The sequence below is a fragment of the Pteronotus mesoamericanus genome, unplaced genomic scaffold, assembly GCF_021234165.1.
Source record: "Pteronotus mesoamericanus isolate MK-2021 breed Mesoamerican mustached bat unplaced genomic scaffold, CSHL_Meso_final contig_105, whole genome shotgun sequence".
NCBI lineage: Eukaryota > Metazoa > Chordata > Mammalia > Chiroptera > Mormoopidae > Pteronotus > Pteronotus mesoamericanus.
Genome location: NW_026555006.1, coordinates 4628690 through 4649732, shown reverse-complemented (window position 1 = coordinate 4649732; position 21043 = coordinate 4628690). Strand labels below are relative to the sequence as shown.

General features: G+C 35.7%; 1 protein-coding gene and 1 pseudogene across 1 annotated transcript in view; one reads left to right on the top strand and one right to left on the bottom strand.

Moving 5' to 3' along the window:
- Positions 1-21043, bottom strand: part of SCP2 (sterol carrier protein 2) — a 103029-nt gene that overhangs the window by 37935 nt on the left and 44051 nt on the right. Inside the window, exons 8-11 of the mRNA XM_054573219.1 lie at positions 19945-20031; positions 18588-18738; positions 17294-17441; positions 12952-13059 (exon numbers count right to left, since the gene is read on the bottom strand). Coding sequence (XP_054429194.1) covers positions 12952-13059; positions 17294-17441; positions 18588-18738; positions 19945-20031 — 494 coding nt within the window. The remainder of the gene's footprint in view (positions 1-12951; positions 13060-17293; positions 17442-18587; positions 18739-19944; positions 20032-21043) is intronic.
- LOC129069224 (60S ribosomal protein L5-like) lies at positions 15149-16032 on the top strand (annotated as a pseudogene).

Sequence of the window (21043 nt, the reverse complement as noted above, 5' to 3'; positions counted from 1 at the left end):
CAGGCTAATTCCAGAGTTGAGATTAGAAGCCAAGTCTCCTTATTTCCATTTGTTTATCATTCTACCAGACCAGCTATTGGAGGATAGCTGCGATAAGAATGTTCTGTCCTGATAGACTGGTTTCCTCCTCCTGGAGGCGGAGCTTCACTGGTCTACTTACAATGCCTGTTCTTCCACCCACACCTCCATGGCAATGTCTGACTCCTGAATATCTGTGACCACGTCCTATACAAGCCCCATCTTCCTCAAGAAATTTAAATGCCACTTCTCATTTCCAAACAGTGTCTATATATTTACAGAATATATATCTTAAACACTGTTTAAAAATAGGGAACTCCACACTCTGTAATAATTTTTTCAATTGTGAACATTTTGAATATTAATTAGGAAGATCAAAGTGAATGATTTTACTAATATAACCAAACTTTGGGTCAATCAGTTTACTAGAAATCTGCCAAATAAAAAGCTTAAAGAGTTAATAAATATATAAGACAAAAAAACGTATTCAAACTGGTCTTGTGACTCACCAGTGGGTAAATACTGCCAGCTTTCTTCACGAAAGAATATATATACATCGTTCACAAATATTTGAGAAATATTCAACCTCACCTCGATCAAATCAAACAGAACGATACCAATCAAATTGGTAAGGATGTTTAAAAATGAGACTAATCATTCTGGGGAGCCTATGGCAACACAGCCACTTCCAGAAAATGTGAGTGAAAGTTCCAATCAGTACAACCTTTTTGGAAAGCAATGTACAAAATTACTAAGAGCCTTTAAAATGTCTTGAAAACCATTATATGGATATAATCAAGTGTAGGGGTTCAGAGCAGGCCTCCCCAAAATATGCTACTCTGATATGTGAATTATTTTAAGCTGAAAGCAATCAAAACCCTATAGGCTCATGAAAAACTTTAACCTCTCCCTTAAAGAATTTAAATTAGGGGCCTTTCCCATAAAAAGAGTTATCATCAGACATAATTTTTTTTAGCTATCTATCTTTCAGGGCAAACTACTGTACTAATTACTGAACAATCTGCTCTTCTTATTGGCCTGCAATGACCTTCCTCCCCTCTGAAGCACCAAGGCACCTTATCCCATTCCTTATCTCAGAATATCACATATACCTTATTTTCCCTTTCTGGCTCTGAACCTCTCATTTATGTGGGGGCTGTGACTCTCTCATGTATATAGGGGGTTCCCATGCATATGTATGTAATTAAGTTTGGTCATTTTCTCTTGTTAATCTGTCTCATGTAGATTTAATTATTACACCAGCCAAAAGAACCTTGAGGGTAGAAGGGAGTTTCTTCCTCCCCAACACAATCATAGGCAAAGTTTAACAAAACTATCTGTTTATTACATTGTTATAACAGTAAAAAAATAGATAATCTGGAAGTGAAGTAATTGGGAAATGGTTATATAAATTAAGAGCTATATGACAAATTACTATGTTCCTATTTAAAATGATATTTATTTAGGAAAATTTTTTTAACAATTTAGGAAAATGCTTATGATATCTTAGTAAAAAATGCAATGAACCAATTAGATAGCCATCTATCCATCCATCCAACAAATACTTATTAAATGTCTATTTTGTACCAGACACTGCACAAGGCTCAGAACCTCCAGAAATAAACAAGACTGACATGGTCTTTTCCCTTATGAAACTGATAGTCTTGAAATATAAAAATGCAGGCTTTTACAATACGGTCTGATAATGCTACCACAGGCATTAGCACAGGTGCTACAAGTACACAGAGGAAGAATGTCTCACATAGCTTGGTAGGTCAGGGAATGAGTACAACATGATTGGACATCTAAACTGAGATCCTATGAATAAAAAGGAGCTAGCTAGGCAAAAAGAAAGAATGCTTCGTGAAGAGCTATGAGCATGTGCAAAGAAGGAAAATGGCCTGCTTAAGGAATAGAAATTTAAGTGAGACTAAAGAGTGCTCAAGACAGCCAACATGAAGAATGCGAGACAGGGGACTGGGAGGGAGGGAGGAAGGGAGGGCGGGGGAGGGAGAGAGATGGGGGAGGGAGAGAGATGGGAGAGGAAGGGGGGGGAAGCAGAGATGGGGAGAGGAGGAGGGAGAAGAGAGACAGGGATGAGGGAGAGGGGAGGGTGGCAGGCAAAGAAGGGGAGAGGGAGGGAAGGAAGGAGGGAGAGAATATGCATAAGTACTAGAAACATTTACAGATTTTGCAGTGATTTCAATTGCACCATACAACTGACATTGTAGAAGATGTGGAACCCTGAGATAAATCTCTACTTATGATTTGCCTAACTCATATATAGCAAAGAAAAAAAAAAAAGAAGGGATGGAGAAAATGAACATCTATATTATCAACTAATTTCCCTGTAATTTATTTGCTTTTGACAAAACATGAGTGTCTGAGAGAAAATACACCAGTTATTTGAGCTTTCTGGTTGTCTACCTTCAGAATAAACTGGTGATTCTTATATTTCTACACTTGATCTTGGCCAAAAGGCCAAGAAGCAATTGTGTATGTCTAAAACCTAGACATACACAATCTAGATCTATGAGGGGTGAAAGTCAAAGTTGGCCTCAGAAATCCACTTGCCAAGAAGTCATGTTATAAAAGCATAAATTATTTGAGCATATTTTTAAAAAAATTTCCCCCCTTAGATAACTTCTGGCACTAAACCATAATATTCCCTCTGCTTGGAAAAAAATAAACTATCAAACATGGATGTGTTTAAAAATTGTGGATGGGCATAGGAATAGGCATCCTGTCAAAGTAGTATATTCAAACAGTAATGCCTGTCTTACAGTCTCTTATAAAGGGGAATAAAAATTTTAATCTGATTATTCATTTTACTACCATATTGCTGCAAAAAACAAAAACAAAACAAAACAAAAAGAAACCCAAGATAGGCAATCTTGCCCTGGCTGTTGTGGCTCAGTGGATTGAGCACCAGCCTGCAAACCAGGGGGTCGCTGGTTCGATTCCCGGTGTAGGGCACATGCCTGGGTGGCAGGCCGGAGCTCCAGCAGGGTGCACACAAGAGGCAACCACACACTGATGTTTCTCTCCCTTTCTTTCTTACTCCCTTCCCCTCTAAAAATAAATAAATAAACTCTTTAAAAAGAAATTAGTCTAGGATTCAGCTACATAGATATATCATTTAGTTTTTACTGAAAATAAACAATTCAAACATGTATCAAGCACTCCACTAAGTACTGAAGATACAAAGAATTCACAGTGTAATATAGAGGGTTAATAAAGTAATAAGTACTATGAAAAACCACAGAATGGAAACAGTACAACATCTATTACATGAAGTCTTTTCTTCCTCCTGCCTCCTTGAACCCATCACTCTTCCTATACTATCAAGACAGCAAAATATAAAGAAGTAAAAATCCAGCTTTAGTTTTAAATTAGATATTAAAAGGCCTTAGCATACACTATATTAAAAAGCATGGTATTCTATTATTGAAGGCTGGCTTTATGAAAAAGGAAAGGTTTGTTGAGTTTCAGAAGACAAAAAGCTTTAATGGACTCAGCATACAATGAATAATGTGTATTTTATACAACAGCAGCTTTTTCCTCTGAAAGTTATAAAATTATCAACCTAGAATGTTACCAAATGTAAAATACCATGCAAAAACAAAAGTAATATAAATACATTTTAGACATAAAAGCTGAAAGAATTTGTCACCATACAACAATATCCACACTGAAAGAAATGCTAAAAGAAGTTCTTCAGGAAGAAGAAAAATGATAGCAGACACAAATACAGATTTACACAAAGGAATGGAGAGCCCTAGAAGGGGTAAGTAACTATGTCAGTAAATACATCAACTTTTTTTCTTATTGTTTCTCTCTCTTTCTCTCTTTCTCCCCCGCTACCCCTTCTTCTCTCCCCTCTTCCTCTCTCTCCCCCTTCCTCTCTCTAAAATTAGTAAATTTTTAAAAAATCAAAAAGATTAACCATACCAACTGCTGATAAGGATGTGGAGGAACTAGAACTGTCATACACTGCCGATGGGAATGTGAAATGATATGACTAGTTTGGAAATCAGTTTGACAGCTTCTTAAAAGTTACACATACATCTAGCATATGATCCAGTCATTCTACTCCTGGGTGTATGCTCAAGAGAAAACATAATATATGTTTGTACGAAGGTTTGTGCATGAATGTTCACAGTAGCTTTATTTGTAATAGCCAAAAGGTGGAAACAACCCAAATATCCATCAACAATAAATCATGGTATAGCCATACAATGGAATACTACACAGCAATAAAAGAGAATGAACTACTGATACATGCAATAACATGGATGAATCTTATGCAAACAAACAAAAAAAAGTACATATTTTAAAGATACAATTTATATAAAACTCTAGAAAATGCAAATTAATCTATAGTGACAAAAAAGCAGATCAGTGGCTGCTTCAAGATGAGTGGTAGGAGGGATTACCAAAAAGTAATATATGAGGAAACTTTTGAGGTCAATGAATATGCGCACTATCTTGACTATGGCGACAGTTTCCCAGGTGTATAGACATGTCAAAAGTTTTACATTGTACAATTCAAATATTGGCAATATGCTAATTTTACCTTGGTAAAGCTGTTAAAGTAATAAAATAAAATATGAAATATATAGGCACAATCATCCTCTCTCTTCCTTCTATTTGACAAGAGCAATAAAAGCCAGAACCTGCTCCTAGCTAGCTGGCAATAGATATTAAGAGTAAAAACTCTCTCTTGGGCTCCATTAATCCTGGCACTGGGGAATGTTGATTAGAACCTAACGAGAAAACTTACTTCCCCTTACATCACAGTGGTAAAAATGCAAATTCTGGGCAATAGGAATGATGATAAGTGGCCTGTAGGATACAATGATAGGTGAAATAGATGCTTTGGTAAAAAGCTATCAGGCCTTTCAGACTTACTGACTCTTCTGAATAAGTACTGGATTTAGGTCTTGCCACAACCCTTTGGCCTAAGAGGTTGTTGTTGTTGTTGTTGTTGTTTAGGTGACCTCTTGTAGAGCAGAAGAGCCAAGCCATCATTTGAGTATGCTAGATCCCTTGGCTAAAAGTTCATTTACTCACATTTCATTTTCACCCAAATCCTTAAAACCTAAGTTTATAATTACCTTTAAAAATATTAAAACATGTAAGCAAAAATCACATGAGAGAATAATAAATGTACCATTAAAAATTATGTGAACTCACAGGAGAAAGAATCACATCTCAATGGGGAATCAGAATATCTTAGAATTAGAAAAGATCAAGAGTTCATCAAATCCAAGACTCCAACAGATGGGCAAATCCCCTTACAACATTCCCATTACGTTCTTACTTGTATTTCCCACGCACAGCCTCTGTGAAAGGCATGCTCTCAGAAAGCAACCTATTCCACGTTTGAGAAGCCATGTCAGAATGTTCTTCCCAGTATCAGCCCAAAATTTTTCTTCCCATGATTTCTTCCCAATGATCCTAATTCTTCTCACACTAAACAAGTTTATTCTTTCCACCCCTAGAACTTTTCAGATGTTGAAGGAGCATTAAGTTACTCAACCATCCCCTTCACATATGCAGTCTTATACGGGGCATTGTTCAGGGTACAGAGACAAATGATATTTAAATCCTGCCTTCCCAAGCTCTTAGTCAAATCAGGAGAGATTTTTTTAAAGCCATAATTAATTATAATATGTATTACAAACATAAATGTCAAAGAGAAATACTGAGAAAGTACAGTAAGACTTCAGAAAAGGGAAAGATTAATTCAATCTATGGAAGAGATCAAGAAATCAGGAAAAGCTTCGTAAGTGTTACCTAACACTTGAGATGGACCTTGAAAATGGGCATTTCCACTGGGCAAAGGGCACTGAAGTAGAGTCTAGTGGTTAAGAATTTGGACTCTAAAATTACACTGCCTGGACTTGAGCCCTAGCTTTGCCACTTCCTAGCTTCGTGACTTTGGGTGATTTACTCTGTGCCTCTATTTTCCCCTTTTATAAACTATAAAAATAGATATAAGAATTAAATGCATTTATCCATGAAAAATACTGAAAGTAGTATTTAGCACTTATCATTTTGTAAGTGTTTCTGTTGTTATTATTGAGAAAACAGCAAAGACAGAGTTTGTAGAGGTGAGAAGGAACTAAACCTGTCTTGGTAAAAGCAAATAGTCCAGTTCATTTTAAACATGCTTCTTCCTCTTTCTGCATTTCCATCCCCGAAACCTAACTAGGTATAAATGTTAGCACAGAACCTGGCATGTGGTGGGTATTTAATAAATCTTCACCCTTGCTATTCCCTTTTCCCTTTTTCTTCCCTTCATAGTTCTGGTTAGCACTTTGCCTAAGGCAGTTATATTCTGCCTTGCATTATAATTATTTGTGTTATTACATTATCTGCCTCTTGTATGATTTCTGAGGGCAATGCTTATCTTGTATATCACAGCTCTGGTTCCCAAATCTGGCTGTACACAAGAAGTTCTTAGCAGAACATTAAAAATACATAAGCTGTTAGGATCCACCAGACCTAGAAATCAGAATTTCCAAGGGTATTTTCAAGGGCAGGAATGTATATATTTAAAAGCTACAGGAAATTCTTAATCAGCCCATCAGTAAACTCCATATTTGAGAGCCAGTTACCTACAGCACCTAATGATAAAGTAGGCACGCAATACCTTAATGGACTAAACAATAGAAGATTAGGACCTAAAACTAGGTTGAAGCCCTCCTGGAAAGTACTAAATGTCAGGCTGAATTAGTACACTACAACTTCGGACTTCAAAGCAACAATCCCTTATGAGGAGTTTATCTCAAAGGCACTTTCATGATGCCTTTGCAGTAGACATTAATATGCATTTTTAAAAATCAAAGGTAGGTAAAAACACAGTAAAGTCAAATTTTACATATTCATTTTAAACAAGTGTTCAGTGTTACATAATACGTGTGAAAACTTGGCAATAAAATATGATTATATTATTTGGGTACTAATTTGTTTTTTGTCATATGACCATTGCAAAGTAAAGCAAAAAACAAAAACAAACTCAGGCTTAATGTGATCTTCCTAATTGAAAAATCCAAAAGGACTTCATATTTTTAAACTGACAGTGAACCAAAGAATATTCAATTCAAATGCTTAAATCTATTTTCCCTTATGGGTATTGCTATAGCAGCTAGAAGCTTTTTTCCATGCAGATCTGAACGAGTTAAAATCAGAAACTAGTATCATAGAGCCTTCATTTTAAAGCTAATTCTCCAATACTGAGTTCCCACCAAAGTAGCAATGTACTACAGTTAAACTAATACCATTTATAGGAGATAACTTTATACCCTCACCACCCCATCTTAATTCGGCATGTTTTGGAAGCACTCACTTGATTTTCTTAAGATCCTATTGCTGTTTGTTATCCAAGTAACCAAGTGAAAGTATTTAAACTACTCAGAGCTGTCATTCCGAAATATTTTCCAGGAGTCTGAATTATTTCTTGGGCTACAGCTAATGGCCATGTGTCAAATTTATTTGAAATATATCCAAATCACAATATGTAATAAGTAAACATTTACTCTTTAATAATTCCTCATCCTTATTCAGACTACCAATCAAATCATCAAGACTTATAAGTTCTTCCCCTAAAATGCTATGCTACCACTAAACACTATCCCTCAAAGACTGATAATAAGAGGAAACTTTGACCAACAGTATAAACTCAAATAAATATTGCAAAGGGTTTTCAAAAGATATGTGAAGATGGTAGGAGTCTCTCTTTAAGTATTTAAAAAGTGGATAACTGCTATTTTCCTGGGGTGTTTTAGGTTAGCTTTTTAGTGCCCGAGAGGGGAAAAAAATGGATAAGCAGCCAAGATTGGCAAAATTATTTACATTTGATAAAAATAAAATCCAATGTTGCCCTGCCCAGTGTGGCTACATTTGTTGGGCATCGTTCTGTAAAACAAAAGGTCACCAGTTCAATTCCCAGTCAGGGCACAAGCCTGGGTTGCAGGTTCAGTCCCCAGTCAGGGTGCGTATGAAAAGCAACCAATTGATGTCTCCCTCTCACATCAATGATTCTCTACCTCTCTTTCTCCCTCCCTTCCCCTCTCTTTCTCTAAAAATAAATAAATTTAATTAAATCTAATATTGACAAGATTGCAGAAAAAGCAGCAGTCTCCTGTTGCTGGGAATAGACACTGGTAGGCCCTCTTTTGAAGAAAATTTGGCAAGAGCTACCAATTTTTAAATATATACTCACCTTTGACATAGAGTTCACTGGAATTTACTTGCAAAAACACGCAGTGACACAAAAATGCTTGCTGCAGCATTCTTTGGATAACAAACTTCACAGAATTTATATGTCTACCAATAAATGAATAACTAGGTAAATTTCTTACAATGAGAATACTACACAGGCATTAAAAAAATAAAGAATATCTATAAGTGATAATATAAGATTTTAAAGATGTAAGTTAAAAAAAGCTACAATGTGATAAATACACACATATACACACATAAATACAGAAAGATTGTATAAACACACAAACATATGTATTTGTATAAGCATAACATTTTGGAAAAATACAAAAGAAATATTAAAGGGGGTTGACTCTGAGGAATACAACTAAGAGTAAGGAAAAAGAGAAAGACTTGTTAAATGCTAAAATTTGCCATCCAGCTATAATATTAAAAAGCGTATGGCCCTGGCTGGTGTGGCTCAGTGGATTGAGTGCCAGCCTGCAAACCACAGGGTCACTGGTTTGATTCCCAGTCAGGGCACATGTCTGGGTTGCAGGCCAGGTCCCCAGTAGGGGGCGCGTGAGAGGTAACCACGCATTGATGTTTCTCTTCCCCTTCCTCCCTTCCCCTCTCTCTAAAAATAAATAAATAAAATCTTTAAAAATCTTTTAAAAAAAGTGTATGATAACACCTTAGAGAAATATTTGGCAGATTATTATAACGTTAAACATACATCTGCCCTATGACCCAGCAATTCCACTCCAAGTGATTAACCAAGGAGAAATGAAAAAGGTATGTCCACAAATAGACTTGTACAAAAATGTTCACAGCAGCATTATGATAGCCCCAAACAAGAAAAAACTCAAATGTCCATCAACAGGAGAGAATGGATAAACAAACTGGTGAATTTAAACAATGGAATATTACTTAGTAACAAAAAAAGAATAAACTACTGATACAAGAAAAATTAGATGAATCTTATAGACATTCTACTGAGTGAAAGAAGCCAGGCACAAAAGAGTGTATGTATATATGTGTGTGTGTATACACACACACATATATATATACACACTATTTGATCCCATTTGTATGAAATTCTAGGAGCAGCCAAACTGTCTTATGATGACAGACATAAAAAAGTCTTAGCCTGGATAGGGGGAGGAGGTTGGAGAGTGGAGGAGAGGTGTCTGAGGGAAGCCAAGGGATTTAGCGGAAATAGACACAACAGAACTTTTTGGAATGATGAAAATGTTCTATATCTTGTTTTAGCTGGTAATAACATGGATGTATACAATTGTCAAAACCAATCACCCATTTAAAGCTTACAATTAAATGGTTTTTAGTATCCTCACAGATAGGTGCAACCGTAACCACAATCAGTTTTAGACCATATTTATTACCTCAAAAAGAAATCCCACTCTTTCACTATCACTCTCTCCCCTCCCCTCCCTCCCTGTCCCAACTACTAACCCACTTCCTGTCTTTATATTTGCCTATTCTGGACATTTCATATAAATGGAATCATGTATGTGGTCTTTGCTGACTGCTTTATTTCACTTAGCAAAATATTTTCAAGGTTCACCTATGTTGTAGAATGGCTGAGTACTTTCATTTCTTTTATGGCCAAAGAATATTCCATCGTATGAATATACCACATTTTGTTTACCTATTCATCAGTAGATGACAGATATCTGGGATTTTTCAACTTTTTGGCTATCGTGAATGATGCTGCTAAAAACAATTGTGTTGTGGAGAGAACTGGGCACTTTATTATATGAAAATCATATAGCTCGATTTTAAGAAAGAATATGGATATGAAAAATACTGTTTCTACAAAACATGATTTCTGAGTATTTCAAGTGGGTGGCAGGAGAAAAATATGTCAGATTGGAAAGCCAATTATAATAAAAACCATATTCTTTCACAGGAGAAAAAAAGTTGTGTGTCAATAAAAACTTAACAAGTAACTGAAATGTCACATTCATCTCCTCACGAAACAGAAGTTTCCTGTATGAGAGTGAGGAAGCTGTCTGAAAGGAGAATGTAAATCACTGTCCTCAAATGCAAACTGTAACACTTCGGGCTTCAATGACCATACCATGGAAATATTTATTATCATCCTCACTTCTTTACATCCCATTAGCAACAAAAACAACCACCTAATTCTTATGATGGCTAAAAGAAACAGTTTAGTCTATTTACCAAAAGTAGAAAAAATAGTTAAAAAAATAATGTCTGGGTAGTATTAGGCACAATATTTACATAGAGATATTGATGCTTTGTGGCTGCCATACCAGAAGGAAAATTATGTTCTCTACAAATTAAAGAATGTTCTTTTCCTGGAAGGGTTATAAATTACTCTCCATACTCTGATACAAACAAGGGATTAATTACTAGCAGCAAACATTATGGAATCCATTTGTAGAAATAAATGGTAGGAAGAGTACTAGTAATTACTCTGTTCTTACTCTGTTTCGGTAACTCTGCTACACACTTTACATACACATATTTCCTAATTTAATCCACACAACAACCCTACAAAGTAGATTTTATTCCCATTTCACAAATAAAAAAATGAGGATCAACAAAGCTACATATAATGAAAAAGGTAAAAAGGCTAAGATCAAACGTAAGACTTCGTTCACAAAGAACACATACCTGCAGTTGAGGTACACTCCCTTACATATGCCTTTCCATTCACAGCCACTATTCCTAAAAGCTTATCTACATGATTGTTGCTACTTTCTCATTTCTAATTCTGCCCAAATTTCCATGTGCTTCCATGCAAAACATTTCCCTAAAATTGCTCCAAGACTGCCAGTGACCTGATAATAGCCAAAGCCAAAGGCCACCTCTCACTCTTTACTGAGTTAACTTTTCTGGCCTGGCCTCTTACTTTTGAAACACTTGGATAACTGACCATTTCTTCTCATTATTCTTAAATGTCCCTTCTTCTCTACCTACACCTTTAACTGTTATATCCTCTAGGGTTTTATTCTTGATGTTTGTGCTAGGTTTGCCAACACAGTATGCCACATAGTATTTCCTCTAATTGGGTAGATCATTTAATAGCCTCAATGAATGAAATTCATTCATTGTCCAGGAACGGACTCTTGCTTACAGCATTTACTGGGTTTACGTGGACTCTATCACCCTAAAGCCGTTGGGCTGACAGAATAATGTAAAGGCCTTTTGCAGACTCTGTAATGGTGCCAGCAACACTTTGCAGGGCTAGGGTAATGGTCTCCAAAACAGGAACATACTCTGAATCAATGATGCTGTTTCACCACAGTCAGGATACACAAGTCTCCTGGGAATCAAAGGATGGGAAAGGGAGTGGCTCCTCTCACTATTATCCCTACTGAACTGCTAGCAAAATTTTTACCTGCCATTCCTGAAACATGTATTACAGTAACAGCACAAAGGATAAGAGCGGGTAAATGGAACTACTCTTGTAAAATTCCCTTGTGTGGAGTAGTATAACATTATTTGAAGGTAGACTGTAATAAAGATCATGCTGTAAATCCTAGAGAAACCACTAAAGAATAAGAAAAAGAGCCCTGCCTGAGTGGCTCAGTTGGTTGGAATATGGTTCCGTACACCAAAATGTTGCAGGTTCGATCCCCAGTCAGAGCACATACCTAGGTTGCAGGTTCGATCTTCAGTTGGGGTGCATACAAGAGACAACCAACTGATGTTTCTCTCTCTCTCTTCCCTCCCACTCCCTTCCTCTCTCTAAAAACCAATAAATATGTCCTCAGGTGAAGACTTAAAAATAAATAAATAATCCAAAAGAAGAAAGAAAAGAAAATACTAAAAATTACCCAATTAATAAAAAGATAGCATGAAAAAGATAAAGGAACCAAAGGACAAGACAGAAAACAAATAGCAAGGTGGCACCTTATATTGCAGCTACCTGTGTGTACGTATCTTACTATCTTTCTCTCTTACTCCCCATCTATGTACATTTTCTCTACTAAATTATCAGCTTACTAAATTTGAGTGATAAACAGAAATAAACCAAAATTAACTGCTATAATGAATACAGTATTAATTCTAACGCCTTTATTTTAGAATCTGTGAGAATTTATAAAATTGTACTTAATTCATACATAAGACAATATGGAAAAATATAAAACTCACCTATCCATAAGTCCCAGAATTTTAGTGCTATATTAGTTTAGAAATTTCTTTGTATAATTTCTTCATTTTATAATTAAGGAAACTAAGAATCAAAGTGAGTAACTGAACAATGAAACTAATCACATGGCCAGTCAGCAGTACACTCATAATAAAATTTTTATTTTATAACTTCTAATTAAGTTGTCTCAAAAAAAAATTTCCTTGAAACACTAACCACATATACAGCTATATATAATTAATATGTTCATTTTAAATGATTCATATCTAGCAGGTCTAGCCAGGTCTCTACTTGGAAACATCCTGTTAGTTAAATTGTACACCTATTTGAAAATAGTCAAACTTTAAAAAATATAAATTGTTGAATTTAGAATATCAACTAATTCAAATACTCATCAATTAATCAAGATCACTGAAGTATACAGTACATAAAGGAAAATAAAACACACTGTGTCTAAACAATCGTTTAAAGCACTGGCTACCAAATTCAAAGAACACAATCTTTCATTCAAATCAATGATTAATCATTCACATTATGCCAAATGATAATAAAAAATGTGTGAACTCTCTGTGCAGTATTACCTGTAGCTCCAAGCGGGTGTCCCTTTGAAATCAATCCACCACTAGGATTTATGACCCACTTTCCTCCATACGTATTATCTCCTCTATCAACCAGTTTTCCACCTTCCCCTATAGAAGAAAAAATATATTTACAAACGTTAAAAATAACATTGGAACAAATGATGTGTTTTTAAAGATTTGATATAGCCAAGAATGTTTTACAGCAGACATTTCTTAACAGCTCAAACTAGCATCAAACTGATATAAGTACATCTAAAAGTTAGGTAATAAATGTTGAGTAATAAAGGCTGGTATTTTCAGAACATTTCCTATATGACACAATGCACCTATTAATTCCTAAGAGCTCTCTGGTTTCCAAAACTGCTACAAACATAATAGAGATTCAGAGAAACAAAAGAAAAGAACTGGAATGAATATAATACTATAACTAAATTATATCAGCTTTCAAAAATCGTGATTTTGCCAAAATGTATTAATTTCCCTACATTTTCAACTGTATTCATACACTATATAAATGTTCTTAATAAACAGGGAAGAGGGAGGGATAGACAGGAAAAAAAGGACACTTTATGAAATGAAGGAAAATGGCTGAAAATACTGTTAAGCTATAAATGTAAGCTCAAAAGAAAAAATTACATCACATGCTTAGCCACTTCAATATTCCTATAAATTCCCATGACATTCTTTCAGGTGGTAAAGAAGTAAATAAAAATACATGGCACTGTATATAATATTCTTCCAAATGACATTTCTGATAAAGCAATGAGAGGTAAATCTCGAAATAATGATGATAATGGTTGTTGCCAGAGGCAGCTCATCGCTTTTAAGCACTCATTCTGTCTTGCCTTTTTCTAATTATTTTACATGTATTTACATAATTTAATTCTCAAACCTATAAGATATAATTAATATGTAACATTAGTTTCAGATGTACAACGTAATGATTGCAAAATAAGTCTAGTTAATATCCATTTCCAAATGTAGTTATGAAATTTACTTTTTAAGGTCTATACACTTAGCAACTTTAAAATATACTATACAGTATTATTAACTATAGTCACTATGTAATGTAGTTGTACATTACACTTCATGACTTATTTATTTTATAACTGGAAGTTCATACATATTTCATCCATTTTGTCCAACCCCCTACCCCTCCCCTCTGGCAACCATCAATGTGTTCTGTGCATATATGAGCTTGGAGTTTTGTTCCTTTTTCTTTTTTTTCAGATTCCATAAACTGAGATCTCATATAAGTGGGATCACATGGTATTTGTCTTTCTCTGATTTATTTCACCTAGAATAATGCCCTCAAGGTCCATCTGCAAATGGCAAGATTTTCATTCTTTTTTATGGCTGAATAATATTCCATTTTATTTTTTTTATATATAAAGGACATTTTCTTTATTCATCCATCTGTCAATAGACATTTAGATTGTTTCCATATTTTAGCTGTATAAATAGTGCTGTAATGAACATGGAGAAGCATATATCATTTTGTTAGTGTTTCCATTCTCTTCAGTGTATAGAACAGTACCTCTAACAAAAAGGGGAAGCTAAATAAATGGAAACATATACCATCTAATGGATTGGAAGATTCAACATTGCTAAGATGTCAATTGTCTCTAAATGCGTCTACTGATTCAATGAAATCCCAATGAAAATTCTAGTCAGGGGAGTTTTCACTGTATTTTTGTAGCAATTGACACTACTTCTAATAAATACACAAAGATGAAGATGTATATGGCCTAAAATAATCAAAGTGATTTTTCACAAGAACAAAGTTGGAGAACTTAACCCTATTTGATTTCAAGACTTGTTATACACTCTAGTACTACATAGTGTTAGTACAATGGCCAAGATAATTTTGTTTAGTGAAAAGATAAGAATGTAGATCGAAAAAGTCAAGAACTGGATCCTCATATATATATATGGACAATTGATTTTGCACAAAGGTGCCAATGTAATTCAATGGGAGGAGAAAAGTCTTTTCAGCAAATGGTGCTGGATATGTGTATGAAATAAAAAATGATTAATACCAACCTTTATGTTACACCATACACAAAAACTTACTCAAAATAGATTATATACTTGAATATAAATTCTAAATCTACATCCACCCACTCCCCCAACCCACTCCGACCACTGCCTGGAGCTGTGCTGGGCCTGCAGGTCTATGGCGAGCCACAGACGTGGGTGTCTCTTCTGCAGAATGGGATTTGTTAAAGTTGTCAAAAATAAGACCTACTTCAAGAGACAGCAACTGAAATTTTGAAGACAAGAAGAAGATAAAACCGATTACTGTGCCCAGAAACACTTGGTCACCAGGGATAAAAATAAGTACAACATACCCAAATACAGAATGAGAGTCTGCATAACTAACAGAGATGACACTTGTCAGATGCTTATGCCCATAAAGATATAGAAAGAGATATGATAGTCTGTATAGTTTATGCTCATGAATTCCCCAAGTATGGTGTGAAGGTTGGCCTGACAAAATATGCTGCAGCACATTGTAGCGGCCTGCTGCTGGCCCGCAGACTCCACAATAGGTTTAGCATGGACAAGATCTAGGAAAGCCAAATGGAGATGACTAGGGATGGGAATACAATGTGGAAAGCATCAATGGTCAACTGGGTGCCTTCACCTGCTACTTGGATACAGAGCTTGCCAGAAGTACTACACGAAATGAAGATTTGGGGGCATTAAGGGTACCAGTTCCCTGGTTATGATTCAGAAAGCAAGGAACTCAGTGCAGAAGTACATTGGAAACACACCGGGGGTTAAAACATTGTAGATTATGTGTGTTACCTAAGGGAAGAAGATAAAGATGCTTACAAGAAACAATTCTCCCAGTACATAGAGAATAATGTAACTCCGAACATGAAGGAGGATATGTAGAAGAAAGTTCATGCTGCTGCTACCTGAGATAATCCAGTGTATGAGAAGAATCCTATGAAAGAACTTAAAAAGAAGAGGTAGAACCATCACAAAATGTCTCTTACCCAGAAGAAATATCAGGTAGCTCAGAAGAAGGCAAGCTTCCTCAGAGCTCAGGAATGGGCTGCTAAGAGCCAATAAACCAGCCAATAATTTTCTATGACAATTTTTCAGATAAAGACAATAATAAACTTATTGGCCAAGCAGCTAAAAAATATAATCTAAATCTGTAGAATTAGAATAAAAATAGAAAAAATCTTTATGACCTTTAGATAGGCAGAAGTTTCTTAGAATGCAAAAAACATGAACCATTAAAAATACTGATACTTTATATTTCATCAAAATTTCAAAAATTTATTGTTCAAGTTATACCATTAATAAAACAAAAAGGCAAGCCACAGCCTGGGAAATAATGTTCACAACATACACATACCAAATGACTTGTATCCAGAATTCATATATTCTTATGACTCAATAAAGAAGGCAAATAACCCAGTAATCAAAGGGCAAAAGTTCTGAAACAGACACTTCGCAAAAGAAGATATACAAATGACCAACACGTGCATGCAAAGATGCTTACATCATTAGTTATCATAGATATGCAAATTAAAATGAAAATAAGACACACCACATACTCTTTAGAATGGCTAAAATTTTTTAAATTGACCCTATCACGTACTGGTAAGGATGTGAAGCAACTAAAACTCTCATACACTGCTGGTACAACCACTTTAGAGATGAAGAAAAAAGAAAAATTCCTCCAGATCCCATAAACTAGTTTTTCCATTTTCCTTTCTGAAAGTCTTTATTCAAACACAATTTGAAATAGTTGGAATTACAAATGTAATTTAATGACAGCATGGATGGACTTGGAGAACGTTATGCTAAGTGAAATAAACCAGTCAGGGAAAGACAAATACCATATGATTTCACTCATATGTGGAATCTAGTGAACAAACTGAACTAACAAGAAAAATGGTGACAGACTCATAGATGGAGAGCAAGATGACAGCTAGTGGGGAGTGGGAGGAAGGTTAAGGGGTAGAAGGATGGAGCAAAAAGGAAAAAGGACTCATGGACATGGACAACAGTGTCGTAATTACTGGAAGGGAGGCGGGTATAAGGGGACTAAATGGTAATGGAAAAAATACAATAAAGATTAAAATAGCCCTGGCTGGTATGGCTCAGTGGACTAGGTGCCAGCCTGAGAACTGAAAGGTCACTGGTTCAATTCCCCATCAGGGCACAAGCCTGGGTTGCAGGTCAGGTTCCCAGTTGGGGGCATGTGAAAGGCAACTGATCAATGTATCTTTTGCACATCAATGTTTCTCTCCCTCTTTCTCCCTCCCTTCTCCTCTCTCTAAAAATAAATAAATAAAATATTTTTTAAAAAAGATATTACCTTCTGGACAGAGTCCCAATGCTTCATAAGTAATGAGTTCATTAACAGAAAAGCAATCATGAAGTTCTATTATATTAATATCACTTGGTCTCAGGCCAGATTTCTCATAGCACTTTCTGGCAGCTTCTTTAGTCATATCAAAGCCAACCTAAAACCAAAATCACAAATAAATAAATTAAGGGCAGCAAAACTGGGACTTTTATATAAGGATTATAAGGGATTAATATGTCTAAACCTAACAGCTGAGAAATGACCACATGTATTGAAATATCTGTTGATTCTATATTATTCAAAAGTCCAAATAAAAGGATATCCAGGAGGAAAAATATACATATTAAATCTGATACCATAAAGGGCAGAATTTTAAGTAAGATACGTAAAAAGGACTTATAATTCTTCACGCCGTATCTTACGTTAAATTACAAAAACTTATCAATCCACAATGTATAGTTGTGGTAAATAGGAAGAAGAGGTTTATCAACAGATCATTATGACACACTGAGAAATAAAAGTGTAATTTTTATATGAAAATAAACAATCTTCTTTTAGAAGATCATATGGGATTCAAAACATTTTTCCAAAATCTATGCTTTTAACACCTCTTTGGTCTCGATAATAACATGCAAATTAAACTATGCTACAGAGAATAAAACTGTAGCATAGTGGAAAATGAACTGTAAACAAAAAACCTAAATATAAGTTGTACTTCTACCACACCCCAGTGCCCTAGCTTTGAGATATTGGGCAAGTTACCGGGACACTCAAATTCAGAGGATTGTTGTAAAAATCACTTACTAAACTGTAGTGCAGCGTATGTTTATATATGTGTGTGTATTTACATATGTCTATATTTTATACATGTATGTATGTATATATCTTCAAATATTCAACTAACACTAGGTCTGAATCTCTTTTCTTCCTCCATTTTGTACTTAATCTTCAATCAGAATTTTTTTAAGCATCATGAAAGTTCCCTAAAAACATTTTTGCGTATTTAGCCAATACAACATAAAAAAAAAAAAAATAGCAAGTCTAGTTAGTTCAAAGTTATCATATAATGATGTATGGCTCTATCACAGGAAGCATACGTTCTCATCAGTTATCTTCCCCTAACGGGTTCTTAAGAATGAATTATACTATTGGATTTTCTAGAGAACTTCTCGAGTATATTATATACGGAGCCAATAACAGCATCATGTCACCTTGAAATTTTTAAGTGAAATCTCTTGGTTTAATAAATAAACCAAGTTTATAAAGTTCTTGTTTAATAAATAAAACAGAACTTCAGACAAACCATTTTAATAATGCTGTTTTCTTCAAATGTGCTTGGAAAATCAGTCACCATCTCCTGAGCCAGAATTTCCACAGCTTTGGAATGAAGGTTATGCTTCCACACAAAATCTTCATCGGCCAAAACTGCTGCTGCAGCGCCATCTGAAGTAGGACTAAGGGGAGGTAAAAATAATTATTTACACCTGATCCACCTCAATCCTAAGATTTCAGACTAGAAGTTCTTTCTGGAATGAAAGGTCGAGTGTGCCTGATGGTCCCTTAGTCTTCTGTGTGATATCTACAGTTAAAATTTACACATGCTTCCCCACTGCGGACTGAACTTCTAACAAGAATTTAAAGGCTGCCAGTCACTACTTGGTCTCTAAGAATCTTTCCCAAGAAGTTATTATGGCAAAGAATCCTGGATTCGCTTCTATAGGTATATAAAGCATCTTTTGGTGACTTCTGAAAAGTACACAAGGTCATTCCTACCCCAATACAATAAAGATTCTACAATAGGCTTAACTAGCTCCAACTCCACTATGTCCCCAATAACTCAGTCTTGGAATCCTTTTGTAAACTGAAAAAGGATGGAACAGAAGATACCAAAAAGCCCATGGTTTGGTTAAGACTCTTGATATCTCCTCAAAATAGATCTTTTCCTTAGAGTAGGCTGTGAAGGAAGGTGGCAAACACTGAAGCCTTCTGCGAGTTCAGGTGGACTTCATAAATAGGCTGACCTTCATACTGCAACAGATAAAAGCTGACCCCACTTGTTCCCAGGCATCCAGCCAGTAGCTCCAGGTCACAGCCAGGTGAAAACCAGGCACAGGAAGGGCCTATGCAATACTAATGCAATATTCTAGGAGATAAATATTGTTAAGCAATTTTCAAGCTGCAACTATTATTATTAGAGCTATGATTTTTTTTTTGTTTTATGTTTACCCTTAGCCACTAAAATAGAGTAAAATTTCCTACAGTAGAAGTGTACAGCAGAGAATACAAAATGTTCAAGGTAAAAATCTTGGGACTCCACTGGCTTCCTAATTAACATTTCAATAAATAAATACACTTAAAACAAAGTAGGTAGAAGTCAAGAGAGAAGGAAATAAACTATATAATTTTCCAAGAGAAGAGAGCATCTATCTTTAGGCAGGAGAAGGAAGTAAGGGTACTCATTCCAGAGAGTGCTGAAAGAGAGAGAGAGAGAGAGAGAGAAAGAGAGAGAGAGAGAGAGAGAGAGAACGAATTACGTTGGTAGTTCTTTAGAAGCAGATACAGGTACAGTAAAGATACACCCAGGTATAAAGCCTAAGGTTTGCCCAAGGGGTAAAAAGGGGAGCAATTCCTTCTGTGAAATATTAAAATGTTTTTCTTACCAACATTGTAAGAGAGTCAGAAAATCAAAAACTTTTCGAGATGTCATCACTTCATCTAAACTGTATTCTTTTTGGAACTGGGAATACCTAAATGCAAAATAAGTAGGTACAGATTATTAGGTAGCAATTTTAATTTTTTGTTGAAGGTTTTCTGGTCCAGGAATTAAAGAGAGAATAATATATAAGTATTCTTTTCACAACCAAAAGACAAACTTTCATATTTTCAACCTTTAATAAATAAGTCATTTGAATTGAATTTTTAAAAGCCTTAACTTAAAATACTATACACTGCATAATAAAAAATTTGACTAATCTTTGTCCTGGGTTCTTGTCGTGGATCTTCTAAAACCCTGGAATTTCCTGAGTGATAAAAGTGTCTTTGTTATGCTAATAAGGTGACGCTTGGTGGGCCTCCTGTTGGCAGGTAGTGGCACAGGAGGTTGCTCACTATCAAGAGAAAGAACTTAACCAAGTGCTTGCAGGGTTGGGGCTTTTCAGCCAGTTTGACCCCAGGAAGAAGAGGGGAGCTGGAGATTGAGCTCAGTCATGTGGCCAGCTACTTAATTGAGCATGCCTGCATAATGAAGCACCCATAAAAACTATGGAGACTGAACTTGGTGGAGTTTCCCAGTTGCTGAGCACCTTGGCATGCTGGGATGGTGATATGCCCTGACTCCGTGGGGGAGAGGGTGCAGAAGCCCTTCTTTAGGAACCCTCCCAGACCTCACCCTATGTGCCTCTTTATCTGGCTGTTCCTGAGTTGTAACCTTTACCTAATAATAATACAGATGCTCCTCAGCTTACAATGGGGTTACACTCCAATAAACTCATTGTGAGTTGAAAATATTGAGGCAGGAGATAGTCAGGAAGGAGGAAACTCCAGAGGTACCCCAGGGCCAAGATAAAGAACACAAAGGATGAAAACCCTGTTCTAACACTGGCAGTTCCTGCTTTCTGGAAAAGCACTGAATCTTAGTGAATCAGAAATGCATGTGCGCAGAAGATGCTACCTGACTCCTGCTTCATTATAATATCATTTTACAATAAATTAGCGTTGTGGGACCTCCCTTCCCAGTGGCCAATCAAGGAAATCATGGGA